This window comes from Antechinus flavipes, chromosome 4 (genome assembly GCF_016432865.1).
Source record: "Antechinus flavipes isolate AdamAnt ecotype Samford, QLD, Australia chromosome 4, AdamAnt_v2, whole genome shotgun sequence".
Taxonomy (NCBI): Eukaryota; Metazoa; Chordata; class Mammalia; order Dasyuromorphia; family Dasyuridae; genus Antechinus; species Antechinus flavipes.
In genome coordinates this window covers 435,521,507-435,544,814 of record NC_067401.1, presented here as the reverse complement: position 1 = coordinate 435,544,814, position 23,308 = coordinate 435,521,507, and the positions used below count along the sequence as shown (strand labels likewise).

Sequence of the window (23,308 nt, the reverse complement as noted above, 5' to 3'; positions counted from 1 at the left end):
ATAGGCTAGAGCATAGCCTTTATGCTTTGTATAACCAGGACTAAAATGTGGGTCTCCTAATTTCTAGTTAGATTTTTTTTCCCCCAACATAACCTTGGATCCACTTTTATTCTAGAAGTCCAATTTTTTTTTGAATGCTGGGACACACGTGGCCAGAGCCACCATGTGGGTACTGATAGCCTTGCTGCTGCTGCTGGGTGAGTTTTTCTCTATCTATCATTATATTGGATGGAAGACAAAGGGAGGAAGAAAGGGAAGAGGGTTTTAAAGCAAAGCCTCTTGTGCCTTGAGCATTAAAACTTGATGCTCTAATATCAAGCTTAGCCTTCAGAGTCTTCATGCTAGATACCCTTTATCAGTGCCCAGATTGTCTGCTGTTATGATTTTGATGTTTAATACTGCCAGAGGCTCAGCAATCATCAAAACCTAGCCCCTTTAGAAGGCAAAACTTGAAACCTAAGCAAAGAGCCTGGGGAGTTTGTCAATTTTCCCATTTATCATGAGACTGCCTGGTCTTAACCTCTCTATCACTAATTGTCAACTTTTGATCTTTTACAGGTCCAAGAATTGGAATAGCTGGTAAGTCTGCATAATTTCCTCCATTTTCTCCTTCCTGCTCACTTTATTTCAATCATATATCAAGTTCTCTTAGAGTCTAAACTATATGCTCAGAGTGGTCTATTAGACTCTTAGGGTGATCATAGGGCTAAATGAAAATATCCTTAGGTGGAGACTTTTCTGGGATGTTGTTTATCCTTGCTACTCTCTAACTTATTTGGTCCAGTTTGCTGAAGATAAACTGCATCTAAGCAGTTATTTAGGACAGTATGCTTTACAAATTGATTAACTGACTTTCTGATTAAGTTGCTTCTAATTGTATGATTATGGTCAGTTCTATTCCCAGAGGTAGAACTGGAACCCAGTTCTTTGGGCTTCTTGACTTTGGCTCTCTCTTTGCAACATCCTTTACAGCCACCATGGATAAGCCCATTCTATCTTTGCACCCACCCTGGACCACAATCTTTAAGGGGGAGCGGGTAACCCTGAGATGTGATGGATACCACCCCTTGCTCCTGGAGCTCCGGCCAATCAGCACTTTGTGGTATTTGGGGCATCTACCACTTCCCTCTCATAAGAAGAGCATTGAGGTGCAGACACCAGGGGTGTATCGATGCCAGACCCGAGGGGCACCTGTCAGTGATCCAATTCACCTTTCGGTATCCAATGGTAAGTAGGATGAGTATAATGGGAGGGTATAGAACATATCCTGGGAACATATACAAGGGAAATACATATTCCAGGAACTCATGCCAATTTTCTTTTTTTTTTTTTTTTGTTAAAACATTTTATTTACAAAACATATGCATAGATAATTTTCAACATTCATCCTTGTAAAACCTCGTGTTCCAAATTTCCCCTTCCCTTCTCCACATCCCCTCCTCTAGATGACAAGTAATCCAATATATGTTAAAAATGCATAATTCTTCTATACATAGTTCCACAATTCTCATGCTGGTGTGCCAGTTTTCTTACAAAAAATATAGTACTAATAGTATTCTGCTTTAGATAGGAAGCTGCTCATCCTGGCATGAGGCATATAAAAGAAGTAGTTCAATGGTTGGTGAGGTTCAGGCTTCATACTACACATAAGTTAAGTAGGGAGCCATGTACATGAGAGGACATGAAATGCACAATATGCCCCAAAGTATATCCACATACCTTAAAAATGGTTTCTGAAAATCCTACCATTAGAGCTGTGTTTTGCAGTTAAGGCAGTAATTATTAAAGGCCCCTGCTAAAATTTAAGTATATTCTCTAGGGGAAATAATACTTCAAGATAGCACCCAGCCAGGACATTAGAATAGATTTATTTATAGTATTAGTTTATTGGTAACTAGATCTTGAGAGAATCCCAGCTTTTTACATGACAAAGAAAAAAATCTAGTGGGAAAATAAGGGTTTCTGGACAATTAGGGGTAGATATGGAGTTCCCTTGGAAAAAGAAAACAGAAGTGATATCTACAAAACTGGCTCTCTATTTCATAGGATCATAGATTTAGAGAAGGTAAGGAACTTTAGATATCATCTTACATTTTATAGAAAGAAGAAATTGAGTCACAGAAAAGTAAAATGATTCCACAAGTAGTAAGTAGGATCGTGTCATTCTGCCCTTTCTTTTCTTCAAAGTTTCCCTTCCTTAGGACTAAATCCAGATGGAGTTTTATCCTCTATACTGTGGGGTGATTCCATTGGAGTTTGGAGCACTCTAAACTTAGGTTTTACCCATCCCCTATCATACCTTCCCTACTTCCCTAAAGTTATCATCCAGCTTCAGGGATGGACACTGAATCACAAGATCCTGGAGTTTGAAGAGATCTCAGGAGCCATTTAGTCCAACCCATACAAAAATAAGAATTCCCCAAGGCAGCTGAGTGGCACAGTGAAGAGAGCACCAGCCCTGGCAGAGTCAGGAAGACCTAAGTTTAAATGTGGTCTCAGACACTTAGTGGCTGCGTGGCTCTGAACAAGTCCCAAACCCAACTGCTTCCCCAAACAAACCCAAATAAATAAAAAGGATTCCCCACTAGAGTAAGTGGTCACCCAATCTTTGAAGACCACTTTTAGACAATGCTAATTGTTAGAAATGATTTCCTTACATTAAGCCCCAATCTCTCTTTCTGAAACTCATCCATTGCTTTTACTTCTTCCTTTTGGGACCAAAGCAAATTTTTAGTTCTTCTTTCACATAACAGTCCTTTAAATTCTTGGAAAATATCTATCGTGTCTCTTCTAAGTTTTCTCTTCTCCAGTTTCAACATGTCCATTTCCCACAATCTTGAGGTTATTTACTAAACTAGTCATTCTCTAAACATTCTTTAGCTGATCAATGTTCTTTCCAAAATGTGGTATCAAGAAATGAACAGATAGTCCAGGTTCAATTGAACCAGGGCAAAATACAACTGGATGATAACCTCCTAGATCTAGACACTGAGTTTCTCAATGTACTCTACAATAAAAAGAAATTCTCCCCTGCTATAGGATACTATTGGCTTCATATTGAGGCCTCTTTCAAAATTGATATGAAATCATTATTACTTTTTAGGTTCATCCATTTAACTAGTTCTAAATGTATCTTAGTATAATCACCTGTGACAAAATGTCCCATCTTGTTCACAAGAATGCATTAAAAACTGTCAAATGTTTTGCCTAAATCTAGGTAGAGCATCTCTGATATTTCCTTAACCTACCAGTTTAATAACTTATAAAAAAAAGAGGAACTAAAATTGTTCTAATATTTCCTTTTCTGTATAACATCATGTTAGTTCTTTGTCATCATCATTCCCTTTTTAAGAACTTTACTAACCATCCCTTTAATTTCTCCAGGAATTAAAGTGATGTTCAGTGGCCTATAGTTTACAAAGTCAATTTCCTCCTCTTCCTCCTCTTCCTCCTCCTCCTCCTCCTTCTCTTCCTCCTCCTCCTCCTTCTTCTTCTTCTTTTTTTTTTGAAAATTGAAGGCAATATTTGCTTTCCTCCAGTCTTTGGGGCACCTCTCCAATTCATCAATGATACCTTTCAAAGATCATTAACAGATAGTACTTTGTCAATCATATTTGCCATTTCTCTCAATCTCTTAGGATATGGTTTTTCTAGGTCTGGTAACTTGAATTCATTAAAGGCAACCATCTTTCTTTATTTTCATTTTCTGTACATTTTAAATGATTTTTTAAATGGGCTGATGAATTACTTATATATTTAACAGTTCAACAAAAAATTTATTAAACCCTAGGCCAGCAATGGAAACTGAAACTATGATTTTGTTGCTAGAAAGAGCTTTCAGATTAGAAAATTCCTTCTACCAATGTAGATCAGTGTTTCATCAGCAACAAATCATATTAAATACATTAGTTTTATATAAATTGTGAGAGATGAAAACATTGTTACTATTGTGGGATAACAGTATTGATCATGGCACAGGATAGCTTCATTGTGAGACATCCAAAGAGGATAGATGGTTTGGATGGCATCCTCAATAAAATCTGGAGGAAGACTTACTTCAAAAGTAAAGGATCAGGAGAACTAAAGAATGACAAATGGAATAAATAAGAGATGAGCAAGAAGTGAAGAAGGGCTATGGGGTGCTCATGAGCTTTACTAAGATCATGAACATTATCTATGTTGCAGATTGGCTGATCCTGCAGGTTCCCTATGCCATGGTGTTTGAGGGTGAGCCACTAGTGATACGCTGCCGGGGCTGGTATGATAAAGTTGTCTACAAACTCCACTACTACAAGGATGGACATGTCATGCGCTACTTCCAATCTAGTGCCAACTACACCATACCTCAGGCACGATCTACTGATAGTGGACATTACCAGTGCTCAGGAACCCTGCGTATCCCAGTGGAGAGTACTCCTATGTTCTCTGCCAAGGTTGCGGTTACCATCCAAGGTAAAGATACAAGATACAGTCTCATTTCTTGAGGGAGGGGAGGGGGAGATAGGAACTGGGGAAATAGGTATGAGTAGAAGAGTAAAAAATCTTTGAATCAAAGATAAGGAGAGAAGGTTGATACCATTCCTAACCCTCAGAATTTCTTTTCCACACAAGAAATAGAATGACCCCACCAGCCCTTCCCTTCTCCTTAGACCTTCTCCACAGATCTTCTCCACTCTCATCCCATCCCTCCATTAATGAAACTGGAACTGTCAATAAGGCTGTATGTATTCACATTGACCCAAGAACTACCCAATTCAATGAATTCCTTTTTGGGACATTGAAAAAGGACAACCTCACATAAGGAACAAATCATCTCATTTGATGGGCAGTGACTGCTACTCCCCTGTCCAAATCTCCCATCAAAAAGCTGGAATGATGACCAGGAATCTGGAGGACCACAGCCAGACTTTATAATTCTTAATACTTTCTAGCTTATATACACAGTATCGTTTGTACCAGTGAGTATTATCAGAATTAGGCAGTAAGCCTGCCTCATCTTTGGGCCCTTCTTTCCTTTCTGTGGCCCAACACTGCATAGCTGGTCACTGTGGGATAGTGATGCTGGACCCGAGGCTCTCAAGCCCCACCATCCCAGCCCTCATCCCTTCCGCTATCTGCCATTTCCCAGTCCCAAGCCAGCCTTCCCCTCCCAGTTTGACCTCTCAGTGTTCTTAGAACTTGTCTGTCTTCCATCTTAGAGTTGTTTGCATCTCCCATCCTGAAAGTGGTACATAAGTCTGAGTCCCGCAGCGGGGGTGCGGTGACTCTTCGCTGTGAAACAAGTCTGCACCCTCAGAAGCGGGACACTCCGTTACAATTTTCCTTCTACAAGTACAGCCGCCCTGTGCGCCGCTTTGACTGGGGAGCAGAGTACATAGTTCCGGAAACGGAGACTGAGGACTTGGAATCATACTGGTGCGAAGCTGCCACTGTGACCCGCAGCGTGCGCAAACGCAGCCCTTGGTTGCAACTCGCAGGGAGGGGTGAGTGACTCCTAGTGTAGCACCCCACCAGGCCCCACTTCCCCCTCGCACTCAGACATCCCAATCTCCAAACACATACACACGTACCCCAAGACCATTTATCTCCAATTCCATCTTTTAACTTTTAAAGTTGGTCCCCCTTCTTTCGCCTCTCCAACTCCTGTAGGGCAACTCGACACTAATAAACAAGGGTCCCCACATTGTGAACAGTGGAAGTGGCTCAAGTGATGCGACCAGGCCGGTTTATATGATTGATTCCCTATCATTTGACAGGTTCTATATCCAGCACATCGTCCGTCACAACCCGAGCTCCTCCGCCAGCAGCTATGTCCAGGAACCCCGTTTCAAAGCCCCTCTCCTTCAGAAAGCCTCCTGATCCCAGATCTGTGCCCTCGATCACCTTTGCCCCAAACTCTACCTTGAGCGAGACCCTTACCTCAGCGCCAAGCATTCCCACTGCTGGGCCCACTATTTGTACCCCTCTGACTTCCTTGGGGCAATCTACCTACCCTTTGAAGTCTAACATGGATGTATTGCTTCAGGAAATGCAGCTGCTTAAAGGCCTTCTGAGACAAGTAGTACTAGAGTTAAAGGAGCCACATACAGTTCTGAGGCTCGGAGGGACACCAGACATACCTATTTTAGATTTGGGGGTGAGTACAGCTAGACCAGAGACCACAGGAAAGGGTTAAGGCAAGGACCAGCCTAATTGGTTGCCCTTGGGCAATGGGAAACCCCAGTCTGGCTCGTTTTGGTGGAGAGCTGGGGTTGTGACAATTGTTAGAACTTGAACCCATCCAGTGAATTGGGAGAATTAATCAAAGAACTTCCAGTTCCTTTCCATTATACCTACTTTTCCTCAGTCATCCAAAATAGTTTCTTTAAAGAAATTCTTTCTTAGCATTTGGCCCCTGTGGTTTTAAGCAATCACCAAGTGTTTTTAAACTGATATCACCTATCCAATGTGTCACCATTTAGTTACATAAGTATAGAGAGCTTTGCTACCACAAGTTTTCTGCTCCTATTCCTCCTTCTTTCCAACTCCTCTTTTCCCTATTACTCTCCTTCCATCCTTCACCCCCAAAATAAAACAACATATAAATTGCTTCATCTAAGTTTGTGGTTTGGTGTGAAATTCCAGCTTGTTTAAATTCTTAGCTTGCCTCCATGTTCCAGCCATTGAACATCAAATGGAGGCAAGTTTTAACACTAATAACTACTGAGGCACTTTAGAACCTTCTGTTGTTAGCAACAAATTGTAATTACACAGTGAATTCACCTCCTGTTGTCATTAAAAAATATTTTCAGTTCTGCTATTGATGAGTCTTGAAATCCTTGAGAAGAATTTGTTCTGTTTAGTTTTGAATAAGGTCTGGGAGAATGGAAAGGGTTCCTTGTGATTCTCATCTCTCTGCTGCAGAAGGAAAAAGAATATCCAAACTTTTATTACACTTGATCAGAAGTAGTGGACATTGAAGTCAGGCATATAGCCAGATGACTTTTTCCAGCAGGAGTAGGGAAATATTTTGCTTGGAGCCCCAAGGATGGTGATCAGAGAACACTCCCTGGATGGAAGAAAACACCTGTGTCTTCTACAAACTGCTAGGATGACTAGCTTAAAATCAGAAAATCAATCAGGTAAATGTTTCTTTGATCTAAATGAATGCTTTCCTAATTCCCAAAGTCTTCCCAGGATTTTTTCCCTTCTGGCTCTTAGTTCAAGGAAGGTCTTTTCAATTCTGGCTTTTAGCTCTTATGGTGGCAGTTTCTCTCAACAGCTCTGCTCTTATCTCTCCCAGGAAGCTTTCTCTGCTTGACTAGTTGCTAGACAGTCTATTCCTTTTGCCTCGATATTTTTAATTTGTGGTTCTTCACAGCTATTTCCATTTGCCTCATTCGTGTTTACATTCTTTCCCCCTTCTCCCTTTGCTATTTCTAAGACAGAATGCCAGGAAAGTGCTGGGAGAGGAGGAGTGACCACCTCTGTATAAGGTGGTCTTAATCGTCATTGATTTCCTTTCTCCAAACTCTTACAGATTTAGGGGAAAGTGGTCCTAGGGGAAACAGTTAAATTTAAACCTTTGGGTAAGAGAAAAACACTACTAGTTGTTAAGTCCCTACTCTCCATCCTTACACATCTCCTAAAGGATATAATTTTCCCCTTGGATTCTGGACATCCAGAATTCATAAAGTATGAAGTCTTCACACAAATCTGGCTGCTGCTGCTCTGGGAAAACAAACTGAAAACTTAATAAGAAGGAATGAAATAGGTGGTTCAAAGTCTAGTAGTCTCCTATAGGCTCACACTTACATTCTCTGAGTTTTAGGACTATATTTCCAACATTATTGCTCCTGAGCCCAGACCAGTGTGCTTCCTGCTAACAATCAGACTTGTTTGTTTGTTTTTTAAGTCAATGTTATTTCCTAATGTGGTATTGTAAGAATAGTTTTTATGAAACATTTGACCAAAAAGCTTTGAGCAAAATTTTTCACAATATACATAAGTCCATTGTAAGAGAGGGCTGAAACTTAAGAGTATAATGGTAGTTAGATATGATTATAGAAAACACATGTGATAATGGACCTCTTTCCAATTCCTGGCTCTAGAAGTCTTGCTTTCTTTGTCTTTGTAGAGTTTCTCAAAGTTCCCTTAGATGTAGTCCTTTGCTGAGTGAGCCACTCAGTTGGGCTTCCAGGATCTATACCTTTCTAAATAGATAGCCAGAAGTCCTCTCTTGTACAAAGAATCATACTCTTTGAAGTTACTGTAGTCCTTTATTGACCATATGCATTTGTCTATTTCTACTACTACTGGATATTAAGATGCCTACTGCTACTGCCACTATGGGACCTCTGATGGGACCTCTACGTTCTACACTCACAAATCTGCCTAAACATTTCTCTCATAATATACATTCACTTAAAATCAGAAAAGTAACACCAAAGTAAAAACACAAAGTAGTGCTGTTTCCCTTAGAGCTGCAAAGAAAACAATGATGGGCTGTCCCTTTTGTATAATCCACTCAGTTACTGTTTAGTTACCTCTGAGATATTAGTTCTTCTGGCTTCACAATTAGAAGTCTTTTTATCATTATACACTTCTGTATAGTTGCTTTGACTGGAACCAGGCAGAGAAGAACTGGTACAAATTATTACCCTCAAAAGTTTATGACGGAGGCAGCTAGGTGGCAGAGTGGATAGAGTACCAGCCCTGAAGTCAGGAGGACCTGAGTTCAAATCTTGTCTGACACCACTTTCTAGCTATGTGACCCTGGGCAAGTCACTTAACCCCAATTGCCTCAGCAAGAAAAAAAAAAAAAAAAGAAAAAAAAAAGTTTATCACACAATCTCCCACCAGTACATCTAACTAAAGTCCACGGAAAGAGTAATCAAGTATAAAGGGCATATGTAGCAATAAAAAAATAACTGATGGCTAAGAAGTCCTTTTTCCTCTCTCTTTTATGGGGTACTAAGTTCCCCCACAGGTATATGGTAGTTTTCTGTTAGACTCTTTGTGGAGTATTCTTGCTTCTCATGTATGTTTAATTAGTCTTAAACTCCAGATGCTGCCAAGGTTGACAACTACTTCTCTTCTGGGGACATTGATAGGATATTGATGGAAAATCCAAAATTCTCTGAATTTTCTGAAGCTCCTAGATCCTCCAGTCAAGGGTGAGAGAGGGAGAATGAAACTGAGACCTACACCGAAGTTCTTCTTCCCATAGCCTAAGCAATTTATTTTCAGGGGTTTGGCTTGAAGCCACTATCTTTCCTACTGTATGCTCAAATCTCTGAATTCAAAATTGGTCTATTTTATATAAAACCAGAGTGGGTCTGGGTATTCCCAGATAATACTAACACACTTACCATCGTTCATAATATTATTTCATTCAATAATCTCCTTCCCAATTGATTGAACCCAAATACACACACACGTGCACACACACACACACACAAATCATCCTAGTTAAAATGTCTTTGATTGATAAAATAGAGACATTTATAACTTGTTCCTATATTGTTCATATCTCCAATTGATTGATTATTCTAATGGATAAAGGCATGTTACTTAAGAATGGGATAACTGGATAATTTCCTCTAACCCTTACAAATTCATTTATTCATTTGTCACATATTTGCTGAGCACTTGTAATTTGTATTTTATTTCCCCTCAATTATATGTTAAAAACAATTTTTAATATATTAAAAAAATTTAAGTTCCACATTCTATTCTTCTATTCCTTCTCCCTTCCCCTTCCCTAAGATGTTAAGCAATGTGATACTATACATATAAAAACCTGTAATTTAATAGACAATGAGCCAGGTGACAGGAATGAAAGACAAAAACTCCAAACCCTTGATTTTCATGTTGCATCCCCAGCATGGTGCCTGGTACCATGTTCAATAAATTGTTTTAAATTGAATTCTTCTTCTTTTATTTATTTATTTATCAATTTATTTTATTAGAGCTTTTTATTGACAGAACATATGCATGGGTAATTTGTCAACATTGTCTCTTGCAATCATTTCTGTTCCAACTTTTCCTTTCCTTCCCCCCATCCCCTCCCCCGATGGTAGGCAGTCTCACATGTTAAACATGTTTAAGTATATCTCAAATACAATATATGTGTACATATTTACACAGTTCTCTTGCTGCACAAGAAAAGTCGGATTTAGAAAGGTAAAGCTAACCTGGAAAGAAAAACAAAAATGCAAGCAGTCCACATTCATTTCCCAGTGTTCTTTCTCTGGGTATAGCTGGTTCTATTCATCACTGATCAATTGGAACTGAATTGGATCATCTCGTTGCCAAAGATACTCACTTCCATCAGAACTGATCCTCATATAGTATTGTTGTTGAAGTGTACAATGATCTTCTGGGTCTTCTCATTTCACTTAACATCAATTCATTTAAGTCTCTCCAACCCTCTCTGTATTCATCCTGCTGGTCATTTCTTACAGAACAATAATATTCCATAACATTCATATACCTCAATTTACCCAATCATTCGCCAATCAATGGCCATCCATTCAATTTCCAGTTAAATTGAATTCTTCTTGTGAGGAAAAACAAGTATATAGATAAGTAAAAATTAAATACATACAAGGTAATTTGAGAAGTTCCTAACAACAAATATCCATCAGTAAAGGTATCACCGCTGTGGAAAATTACTCTCAAACTAAGCGTTTCAGCAAGCTAGGACTCTAAGAGGCAGAAGTGAGAAGGGAGTATATTTAAGGTGACAGAAAGTGAAACTATTCAAACCCTGTTCTGCTTCCATTTTTACCATTAGAGAGAATTATATTCACAGGAACTGAAAGAGGTAAAACAAATTGGATTAAGAAGGAATCCTCACCTAAAAAATGAGAAAGTTGGACAAGATGAAATTAAATGGCCTTTTCAGTTTTAAGATTTATGATCCTATGACAAAGTAGAGTAAGAATATTGAAAAGCATGGTATACATAATAGAATCAGTAGAGACCAGGGTTGTAATGTCACCTCAGGAATTTTCTAACATTCAAGAGCTTCATATCCTCATCTTTTAATCAGAGACAACACTTAAAATATTTACACCAAGGGCTGTTTCGGGAATGAAATGAGACAATATATGTGAAGTACTTTTTAAATTTTAAAGTACTATATAAATTTTAGCTATTATTATTATTAATGTTAAGACAGGTAAAGAGATTAAAAAACTAGTTTAAGTCAATTCAAGTCTCTAGAACAGGATGAATTATATTCTAGGCTCTTAAAATAATTTATACATGATATTAAAGAACCATTTGAGAGATCACAGAGAATGGGAAAGATGCCAAAAGACTAGATCAAGATGGATTATTTATATATATATATATATATATATATATATTCTTTAAAAGAAGTTAATTTCTAAAATTATCAGTAATCAATTTCAACTTTTCTGCACCGTCCAGAGAAGCAATCTGAAGATTTTGGCAGTTTTCTGACGTCACTATAACAGGGTAACATCTTGTCATTACTTCATTAGAAAGAAGAATGGATTTACTCAGTAGGAGAGTGTTGAATATTAAAAGGTAATTGGCTAATAAAAGTCTTTTCATATATATTGTTCATGAAGGGATCATTATAAAGTATTGCAGATTAAGAGATGTGAGTGTCCTGAGCATATTAATCATTTTCATTCATGGAAGATTCCCATGATTCCCAGATTAGGTTCTGTAAGTATATGCCCACTCTCCTCCACAGATACTCTGTATACTTGTGGGATTGTGAGACTGAGGTTCAAGTATGGACTGTGATGTATTATTTCTGTATTTGCTTTAAATTCAGTAACTGTGATATTATTTAGGGATTTTGCCTTACTGTTGAGTAAATGTTTTATGTTTAACAAATCAAGATACATTTAGTCAGTGCTTATTATGTGCCAGGCACTGTGCAACAATTAATGATGTCATCATTGTGAATGACTTTTTTTTTTTTTTTTTATAGAGAGGAATCATATCATTGAATCTCAAAAGCTATAGAGTAGCAAACAGGGAGAGTAACCAACATTGTAACTTCTAGGAGCCTGATAGATTTTCAGTAGTAGCCATGAAACTATAATCCTTTTCTGGCAGTCCAAGTTAATTGGGATGATTTTGAATAAATATATTAGGTAGAATTGTAATTTTTATCATACTGGTTCTGATTATCCATAGGCAATGAATATTTCTCCCAATTATTTAAATCTGACTTTATTTGTATTTGTGTAATTATGTTCATTTGGTATCTGGGTTTGTCTTGGAAAGTATACTGCCAAGTATTTTATATTGTCCACAGTTATTTTAAATGGTTACTTTTTAAATGTTTTTAATATTTTAAATTTATCTCTTCTTGCAGTGTTTTATTGGTGATATGTAGAAATGCTAATGATTTATGCAGATTACTTTATGTCCTATTATTTTGCTAAAATTGTTTCAACTAACTTTTTAGTTAAATCTCTTAAGATTTTCCAAATACATCATCATATCCTCTGCAAAGGACATAATTTTATTACCTCATTGTACATTCTGATTCCTTCAATTTCTCTTCTCATCTTACTACTGCTACCATTTCTAATACAATGTTGAATAATATTGGAGATAATGGGCATCCTTGTTTCACTCCTGATCTTATTGGGAAGGCCTCTAGCTTATTTCCATTACAAATGCTGCTTGTTGATGGTTTTAGCTGATGCTTATCATTTAATGAAAAATTCATATGAACCCATGCTTTCAAACATTTTTAATAGAAATGAGTATTGTATTTTGTAAAAAAAAATTTTCTGCATGTATTGACATAATTGTATGATTTTTGTTACTTTGTTATTGATATAATTATGTTCATAGTTTTCCTTATGTTAAATCACCTTTGGATTGCTAATATAAAGCCCACTTAGTCATAATGTATAATTTTTGTGATATATTGTTGTAGTCTTCAAGCTAGTATTTTATTTAGGATTTCTGCATTCATAATCACGAATGAAATTGGTCTATATATAGTTTCTCTCTCTCTTTTTTTTTTTTTGCTGTTCCTTGTTGAGATATAAGCACCATATTTGTGTCACAAAAGGAATTTGATAGAATTCCTTTGCATATAATTCTTTTAAAATTATTATTATAGCTTTTTATTTACAAGATATATGCATAGATAATTTTTCAGCATTGACAATTGCAAAACCTTTTGTTACAATTTTCCCCCTTTTTCTCCCCACCTCCTCCCCTAGATGGCTGGTTGACCAATACATGTTATATATGTTAAATACAATATATGTATACATGTCCACACAGTTATTTTGCTGTACAAAAAGAACTGGACTTTGAAATAGCGTACAATTAACCTCTGAATGGCCTATAATTCTTTTTTTTTTTTTAATAGCCTTTTATTTACAAGTTATATGTATGGGTAATTTTACAGCATTGACAATTGCCAAACCTTTTGTTCCAGTTTTTCCCCTCCTTCCCCCCACCCCCTCCCCTAGATGGCAGGATGACCAGTAGATGTTAAATATATTAAAGTATAAATTAGATACACAATAAATATACATGATCAAACTGTTATTTTGCTGTACAAAAAGAATCGGACTCTGAAATATTGTACAATTAACCTGTGAAGGAAATCAAAAATATAGGTGGGCAAAAATATAGGGATTGGGAATTCAATGTAATGGTTCTTAGTCATCTCCCAGAGTTCTTTCGCAGGGCGTAGCTGGTTCTGTTCATTATTGCTCCATTGGAACTAGTTTGGTTCATCTCATTGCTGAGGATGGCCAGGTCCATTAGAATTGATCATCTTATAGTATTGTTGTTGAAGTATATAATGATCTCCTGATGGCCTATAATTCTTAAAAATTGTCTAAACATTGGAATTTGTTGATCTTTCAATGCTTGATAGGATTCATTTGTAAATCCATCTATCTAGTCCTGATACTTTTTTGTTAGAAAACTCATTTAGAGCCCTTTCTTTTTTTAAAATTAGGTTTAGTTAGAAATTTGATTTCTCTTCTGTTAATTCTGTATTCCTCCATTTTATTTAAATTGTAAAATTTGTTGACATATAATTGGGCAAAATAACTCTAAGAATTATTTTGATTTCATTTTCATTAGTGGTATATTCACTTCGTTTTTTATACTAATTTTTCTTCTCTAGTTCTGAGAGAGGAAGATTCAAGTTTCCTACTAATATAGTTTTACTATCTATTTTCACCTGCAATTCACTTAACTTTAAATGTGTTCCTTGTAAACAACATATTGTTGGATTCTAGTTTTTAATCCATTCTGCTATCGATTTTAAGGGTGAATTCATTTCATTCATATTCAAAATTATAATTACTAGTTTTGCATTTTTTATTCTATTTTTCCTCTTTGTCCTTTCTTTTTATTCTATTCTTCCTCAAACTTCCAATTTACTTTTAACCATTGCCCCCTAATCAGCACCTTTTCTAAGAATCCTTTCCTTGTCCTTTCACTATATCCTCCTATCACTTAAGCTTTCCACCCAAGAATCCCTCTCTTATTCTCTTCCCTTACTCTTGTGAGAAATTATTAATAACCACTATCTTGGGGACATTCAGAGACTCCCTCCTTTTTCTAAATTCCTTATTTTAAAAAGTTCAGCTCTTCTTTAGAAGGACATTACAAATAATTCCTTTTCTTGATCAAATCCCATCCAACCTTGAAAGAATTTAATCTAGGGTGGGGACTTGTGTTTCACTCAGAATTGAATGGTATACGAATTCTTTGAATTCATAATCTAAAGCTGTGGGTGTCTGCTATATATTTCCCCTAAGAGATACCCAGATCTTCATTTTACTATAGCCTAACTACAAACACACTAAAGAATTAGATTTTTATTGCTGTGTGATGAACCACCTACTGTTTAGAAGAATATATAAACTATGAATTTGCCACCCTGATTGTTTTTAGTCTAAGAGATGAGCAAATGATCTTATTAATAAAATGATTAAATTACCCAGAAACTATGTCTCTTGAGCTTTTTTATCACATCTTCTTATTTCTTGATCAGCATATCCCTTTAATTTTGTGCTACAATTCTCTTTTAATATCCTGACCCAGTTTTCCTAATTGCCCTACTCAGTTACTCTGCCTCAGGTTATAACCATACCTTCTTAATGTTAGGATAAAGGTCATATCTTAGACCTTAGGCTATAATCATTCTCTCTCAGTGTTTGATGGGATAAAGATCTTTATCCATTTTAGACATCATTAGAATATCAGAAGCCTCTCCAGTACCTTCCATTATGTCATCCTAGGTGTCTCCTCCACATTAGGTCATCCCCATCCAGGTACCTCCCCTACTATATCATTGTTCTAGTTACCCAATAAAAAATTTGTATATCTAACATTCACTGCTGGATTCTTGGAGACCATCTCATTCAGCCCTGAGACCAAACCATAGATCCATTTGGTCTCAGTAAATCTCTCCCATTTAATAAATTATTAAATACTCTCTAATCTCTATCTTGCTCAGTTTCTCTAGCATTACAATTAGAGTCTCTTCCTTATCATATCCCTTCAATTTCCCATTTATTTGCAAGTTAAGAAAACTTTTATACCTTCCTAGATGTATATGGTATTTCCTCTTTAATTCAGTTTTGATGAAAATAAGGTTCTAGCACTACCAGGTCTTCACCTGCTCTGGTTTTATTGTAACAGTTCTCTAAATATCGTGTTTGTATAATTGCTCCATTTTGCCTCTTATTTGCCAAGTTTTATTTTTTCAAGATCATCCTGTCACACCCAATTCAACCCCAAGCTTTTTATCTATGGATGCTCTTTTATACTACCCAAATAATGACAACAAAATGTTTAAGAGTTATAGACAATATATAACCTATACCAGATTGCTTGCTGTCTTGGAAAAAGGTGATGGAAGGGAAATTTTTTCACATTCCCTTCCATCACCTTTTCCCAAGACAGCAAGCATCTTACTTGCTTGAATTCAACATCTTACAAAAATGAATGCTAAAAATTATCTTTACATTTGATTGGAAAAAATAAAATATAATTTACTAAAAATAAGAAAATTACAATGACTTACAGATAACTTTAAAAATAGTTTGACCTTATTAAATTCCATATAATTTCTCTTTAATGTTTACCTTCTTATGTTTCTCCTGATTCTTGTAGGTCAAATTCCATTCTGGCCTTCTCCTCACAAATACCTAAAAGCTGTTGAGTCATTAAATATCCATTTTTTTTTCCATTCAAGATTATGCAAGATCACCCCAGCTTTGCTGGATAAGTTATTCTTGGTTGCAAACATAGTTCTCATGCTCTTCAGAATATATTTTCCCATGCTTTTCAGTCTATTAATATAATTAAGCTACTAAATCTTATAATACTGACTGTTAACTACAGAGTTTTTCTATTTGCTTATAATATTTTATCCTTAATGAAAGCTTTGATATTTAATTATTATGTTCTTGTGAATTTTCATTTTGGCTCTGCTAGCCCAAGCAAATCAGAGGTGTGGGGGTCTCTGAATCAGCAGCAGTACTGGTGGTTGCAGTACACAGACACCAAAGACAACTTGGAAAACTGGCAGAAAAAATTGTCACACTAGAGTGAGAGAATCTTGGGAAACCAGGAGCTTGAATTGGGAACCACTAAATTGGCAGCAGCAGTGGCAATGGCTTCCAGAGGTCTCAATCTACAGCTAGTAGGACTTTTTTACTTTGCCCATAGTCTTGGCTCACAGTCCCAGAGCAAGGGGAAGCATTAGCACATTAGATTTTTAGCCAGAATGGATTAGGGATTTTCCTCACAGTTCCAGGATCGAGAGGAGTGCTTGTTGTCACTCACAGACTACAACATAGACTAGGAAAGTAGTAAACACACTTGTCCTTGATTCATACTAATTTAGAAGAACTGAAAATTACAGATCTCTAGAAGGAGCTCTGAAAACAGCTGCATAAAACCCTGAAGCTTGGGACATTGTATGCTTCACTCTGGAAGAAGAGCTTTAATTTAATAAAGAGTTAAAAGCTGAGTAACTGGTGAGAAAATGAACAAACAACAGAAAAAGATTCTGAGCACAGAAAGTTACTATGTTTACAAGGAAGATCAAAACACACATTCAGAAGAAGATAAAAAAGTCAAAGCTTCTACATTCAAATCTTTCAAGAAAAATTAGAATTGGTCCCAGGCCATAGAAGAGCTCAAAAAGGATTTTGAAAATCAAGTAAAAGAGGTAGAACTTTTTTTATTTATTTAGTGCTATTCCAATCAAACTCCCAAGAAACTATTTTACTGACCTAGAAAAAATAACAACAAAATTCATCTGGAAGAACAAAAAGTTAAGTATTTAAAGGGAATTAATGGAAAAAAAAAAGCAAATGAAGGTGACCTAGCTGTATCAGATCTAAACTATATTATAAAGCAGTGGTAATCAAAAACCATTTGGTACTGGCTAAGAAACAGAGTAGTTGATCAGCAGAATAGGTTAGTTAGGTTCACAGGACAAAATAGTCAATGACTATAGTAATTTAGTGTTTGACAAACCCCAAAACCCCAGCTTTTGGAATAAGAACTTACTATTTGACAAAAACTGCTGAAAAATTGGAAACTAGTGTGGCAGAAACTAGGAAATGACCCACCTAACACCGTATACCAAGATCAAAATGGGTTCATGACCTAGACATAAAGAATGATATTATAAACAAATTAGAAGAACAAAGGATAGTTTATCTTTCAGATCTGTGGAGGAGGAAGGAATCTGTGACTGAAGAAGAACTAGAATTCATTATTGATCACAAAATAGGTAATTTTCATTAAATTAAATTAAAAAGTTTTTGTGCAAACAAAACCAATGCAGACAAGATTAGAAGGGAAGTAATAAACGGGGTAAACATTTTTACATTCAAAGGTTCTGATAAAGGCCTCATTTCTAAAATATATAGAGAATAACTCAAATTTATAAGAATTAAAGTCATTCTCCAACTGATAAATGGCCAAAGAATATCAACAATTTTCAGATGAAGAAATTGAAACTATTTCTAGTCATATGAAAAGATGCTCCAAATCACTATTGATCAGAGAAATACAAATATAGACATCTCTGAGATACCACTATATACCTATCAGATTGGCTAAGATGACAGGAAAAGGTAATGAAGAATGTTGGAGGGGATGTGGGAAAACTGGGATACTGTTACATTGTTGGTGGAATTGTGAATGGATCTAACCATTCTGGAGAGCAATTTGGAACTATGCTCAAAAAATTATCAAACTCCCAATCCCTATATTTTTACCCACCTATATTTTTGATTTCCTTCACAGGCTAATTGTACAATATTTCAGAGTCTGATTCTTTTTGTACAGCAAAACAATGGTTTGGACATGTATACTTATTTTGTATTTAATTTATACTTTAATATATTCAACATGTATTGGTCATCCTGCCATCTAAGGGAGGGGGTGGGGGGAATGAGGGGAAAAACTGGAACAAAAGGTTGGCAATTGTCAATGCTGTAAAATTACCCATGCATATAACTTGTAAATAAAAAGCTATTAAAAAAATTATCAAACTGTGCATATCCTTTGACCCAACAGTGAAGTTTCTATTGGGCTTATATCCCAAAGAGATCTTAAAGGAGGGAAAGGAACCCACGTGTGCAAAAATGCTTGTAGCAGCCCTTTTTGTAGTGCCTAGAAACTGGAAATTGAATGGATGTCCATCAATTGGAGAATGGCTGAATAAATTATGGTATATGAATGTTATGGAATATTATTGTTCTGTAAGAAATGACCAGCAGGATAATTTTAGGGAAGCTTGGAGAGATTTACATGAACTGATGCTAAGTGAAATGAGCAGAACCAGGAGATCATTATACACAGCAATAAGACTATACAATGATCAATTTTGATGGACTTGGCTCTCTTCAACGAGATGATTCAAAACCAATGCCACTTGTTCAGTGATGAAGAGAGCCCCTTTATACCTAGAAAGAGGACTGTGGGAACTGAGTATGGACCACAACATAGCATTCTCACTCTCTCTGTTGTTGTTTGCTTACATTTTGTTTTCTTTTTCAGTTTTTTTTCTTCCTTCTTGATCTGATTTTTCTTGTGCAGCAAGACAACTGTATAAATATACATATATTGGATTTAACATATATTTTAACATATTTAACATGTATTGGATTACCTGCCAGTTAGGGGAGGGAATGAGGGTAAGGAGGGGAAAATTTGGAACAGAAGGTATTGCAAGGGTCAATGTTGAAAAATTACCCATGCATATGTTTTATAAATAAAAAAAAAAGCTTTAATTGATTAAAAAAAGAAAAAGAAAAAAGAGAGGTGAAGAAAAAATTGGGAAGAAAAATGAGATCGATGCAAAAGTAGAAAAAGTTGAGAAGAATGCCTTAAAAAGCAAAACTGGCCAAATAGAAAAATGGGTACAAAAGCTCACTGAGAAAAATAATTCCTTAAAAATTAGATTTGAGCAAATTTATGAGAAATCAAGAAGCAATCAAATAAAACCAAAAGAATGAAAAATAGAAAACAATGTGAAATGTCTCATTTCAATTGACAACTGACCTGGAAAATAGTTCTAGGAAAGAAAATTTAAAGATTATTGCTCTACCTAAAAGCCATGACTCAAAAAAAAAAAAAAAAAAAAAAAAAGGCGCTCAGGCATCTTATTTCAAGAAATTATCAAGGAAAACCGTTCTAATATACTAGAACCAGAGGGTCAAATAGAAATTGAAAGAATTCACTGATCATCTCCTGAAAGAGATACCAAGATGAAAACTCTCAGGAATATTATAGCCTAATTCAGGAACTCCTAAATCAAGGAGAAAATATTGCAAATATCCATAAAGAAACAATTCAAGTATAGTGGAATCAGAGTCAGATAGTATAAGATTTAGTAGTTTCTACATTAAAGGATCAGAGGGCTTAGAATATGATAGTCTGGAAAGCAAAAAGCTGGGATTGAAACCAAGAATCACTTAGCCAAAAAAACTGATCATAATCCTTCAGTGGAAATAGAAGACTTTCAAGCATTCATGTTGAGAAAATCAGAGCTGAATGGAAAATTTGACTTTCAAGTGAAAGTCTCAGGAGAAGCATAAGAAGCATAGTGATCAGAAAATAGAAATAATAAGGGACTAATTAATCTGTTGGGAAGATGATAATTGTAATTCATCAGAATTTTCTCAATATTGGGGCAGTTAGAAAGAATATATATATAGACAGATGACACAGGTGTGAGATGAATATGAAGGGATAATATCTAAAAAAAATAAAATTAAAGGGTGAGAGAAGAACATGCTGAATAAAAGAGAAAGGGAGAGGTGGAATGATGTAAATTAACTGCCATAAAAGAGGCAAGAAAAAGCATTTACAGTGGAAGGGAAGAGAAGGAGGAAAGGGAAAGTGAACCTATCTTACTCTCATCAGAACTGACCCAAAGAGGAAATATACACTCAGCATAGGTATAGAAATCCATCTCACTCTGTAGGAAAGTAAAAATGGGAGAGGATCAGAGAAAGGGTTAGGGTGACAGAGGGGAGGGTATGGAAGGGATGGTCAGAAGCATAATACTTTTGAGAAGGAACAGGTGAAAGGAAAGAGAGAATAGAATAAAACAGCAATAATAATTGTGAAAAGAATTTTGAAACACATTTCTCTGATGAAGGCTTCATTTCTTAAACTTATAGGGAACTGAATAAAATTTATAAAAAATAAGAGCCATTTCTCCACTTGATAAATTATCAAAAGATACCATCAGTTTTTAAATGAACTGGTCAAACTATTTATAGCTAAAGGAAAAAAAATTGTTAACTCACTATTGATTAAAGAAATGCAAATTAAAACAGTACTACCTCCTATTAGACTGGTTAATAGACCAGACAGAGAAAATAGCAAATGTTGGAAGCAATGTGAGAAAAATGGATTATCAATGCAACGTTGATGGAACTGTGAATGATTCAACCATTCCATAGAGAAGTTTGGAACTATGCCCAAAGGGCTCTAAAATTATACATACCCTTTGACTCAATAATATCATTAATAGGCATGTATCCCAAAATGAAATTTTTTTAAAGGAAAAGGATGTAGTTATACAAAAATATTTATAGCAGTTCTTTTCTCAGGACAAAGAGTTAGAAACAGAGGGGATACTCATCCACTGGGGAATGGCTGAATAAATTGTAATATGTAGTATGATGGAATTTATGGGAATGATGAGCATGATGCTCTTAGAAAAATCTGGAAAGTCCTCCATGAGCTCATGGATAGTGAAATGTACTGAGTATCAATAGCAATGTTGTGGAATGATCAGCTGGGAATGACTTACCTATTCTCAGTGATCCAAGATTATTTTGAAGGACTTATGATGAAAAATGCTTTCCATACCTAGAGAAAGAACTGATTGTATTTGAATACAGATTGAAGCATACTTTTTTTAAAACTTTATTTTTCTTGAAGGGTTTTTTGGGGGGGAGGGGAGATCAATGTTTTCTTTTACAATATGTCTTTTGTGAAAATGTTTTACATAATTTTACATATGCTTTCTCAATTGGGGGGATAGAAAGGGAGAAAGGAACTCAAAAATTTTAAAAACAAATTTTAAAGGTTCTTTACATATAACTGAAGAAAATAAAATATCAAATAAAAGACAAAAAAGAATTATAGAGGTTTTGAGACTTTGGAAAAAGTTAGTCCCTGATAGATTTCCCTGCCTGCTATATGTTTTTGTGAGGTAGTCATGCATGATATAAAAATGAAAATCAGCAAACCATAGGGGCAGAACTAGGAACATCTGTAATTTTCCTTTCTCCATATCTCAGGGCTAATTCTTTGCTAACAACTTTTTTTCTGAGTCAAAAAAGGGAACTGAGAGCAAAATTCAACTCTCTTCTAACTAATCCACGATCTAAATTCAGCCCCTGGCTTTCCTGGAAAAGAGGAATCATTCTGCAAATACTACAGAGAATTGGAGAAAAATAGGATAGTCATTGGTATTAATGACAGAATCCAGTGAAAAGTTCACTGCTTCCTCAACCCTTTTTTTAGTTTAAGAACTCTGGAATATTATTCTTAAGATATCTTGAAAAACAGATTTTCCTTAAAACCAACACATTTGCAAAGATAAGAAATGGGAACAGTGAAAGTTGGAGAGATCATGTTTCCATCTAACAAGCATAGTAGTGGACAGTTGCTAGGACTGTGAATCAGTCCAAGTATTTTGAAAAGAAGTTTGTAAGTATGCTACGTGATTGAAATTTCTATATCTTTTGACCCATAAATCTTAATTCTGGAAATAGATTCCAAAGAAGTAAAAACAGGAGGTCAAAATATTTACTACAACATCTTTTGTGATAGCAAGAAATAGAAACAGATTGAATATCCACCAAGTGGTGACTAAACAAGCTGTGATATAGGAATGTAATGGAATATTATTTTTATCAAGAGTGAAAAATAAGACAAGTATAGGAAAATCATTATTCAAAGTTAAAAAAGAAAAACCAGAAAATATGACTACAACATAAAAGTAATAAAACCAAAAAATAAAACAGCATGCTGTGAAATTATAATGATCAAGGTTGGTCCCAAAGAAGAGAAGAGAAAATCTATTTCCTCTTTTCTATGCAGAGGTGGGGGACTTTGGATGTGAAACATTGCATATACTGTCAGACTCTCAGTTTTATTGACTTGCCTTTTTTTCCCCTCAAATTTTTTTATTCTTTGTTATAAGCATTGGCTTTATACAAAAGAAGGGAGAAGAGAATGGGTTGAATTGATTTTGAGAAACTGCAAAGTTGTTTTACTAATCTGAAGCTTCCTATGAAAGCAAAGGCCCATTTTTTGAGTACAAACATTTTACTGATGTTTCTGAATGGCAGCAAGATCTGGAGCACCACTGTGTCTGAACCAATCAAGGTACACATGATATAGGACAACACATGGTAAGCATGAGGAATTCCAGGAGAACAGAAGTAAAGGACATCATCAAGGAACTATATGAAAGGAAGAGAAGATAGACAGGTTATGTGGCAAGAGCAAAGGATGAGAGAGAGCTTAAATGGTACACTCAAAATATCAGGAAAAAGTTATGGTAGAGCCTAGTATGTTGGGCAGGGCCTCAAGGCAGAAGTTTTTATAGACCAAAAATAAACAAAAATAAAACTCTCAAAATTATGGGTTAAGATCTGCATTACTGAATAAAATTACTGAATTGATGAGATCACAGATCCAGTGGAGAATTGCTGTGACATCCAGCACTTTCTAGGATAAAGAGGAAGGTGTGGGGTGAGTGGTCTTGGAGGGCTGAGATCAGTTGCTTGGCTCCCTTAACCAA

The 23,308-nt window shown here is 35.8% G+C and overlaps 1 protein-coding gene across 1 annotated transcript; it reads left to right on the top strand.

Moving 5' to 3' along the window:
• The first annotated feature begins 163 nt into the window (after positions 1-163).
• FCRLB (Fc receptor like B) lies at positions 164-6,175 on the top strand. The gene is made up of 6 exons (XM_051996834.1): positions 164-197; positions 559-579; positions 973-1,227; positions 4,186-4,452; positions 5,199-5,483; positions 5,757-6,175. The coding sequence occupies exons 1-6, from the start codon at positions 164-166 to the stop codon at positions 6,173-6,175; spliced, it is 1,281 nt and encodes a 426-aa protein (XP_051852794.1).
• Positions 6,176-23,308: the final 17,133 nt, after the last annotated feature.

Coding starts and splice junctions, on each gene's coding strand:
- FCRLB (XM_051996834.1), top strand. CDS start 164: ATGTGGGTACTGATAGCCTTGCTGCTGCTGCTGG. Junction 198..558: donor AGCCTTGCTGCTGCTGCTGG/GTGAGTTTTTCT, acceptor GATCTTTTACAG/GTCCAAGAATTGGAATAGCT. Junction 4,453..5,198: donor GGTTGCGGTTACCATCCAAG/GTAAAGATACAA, acceptor CTTCCATCTTAG/AGTTGTTTGCATCTCCCATC.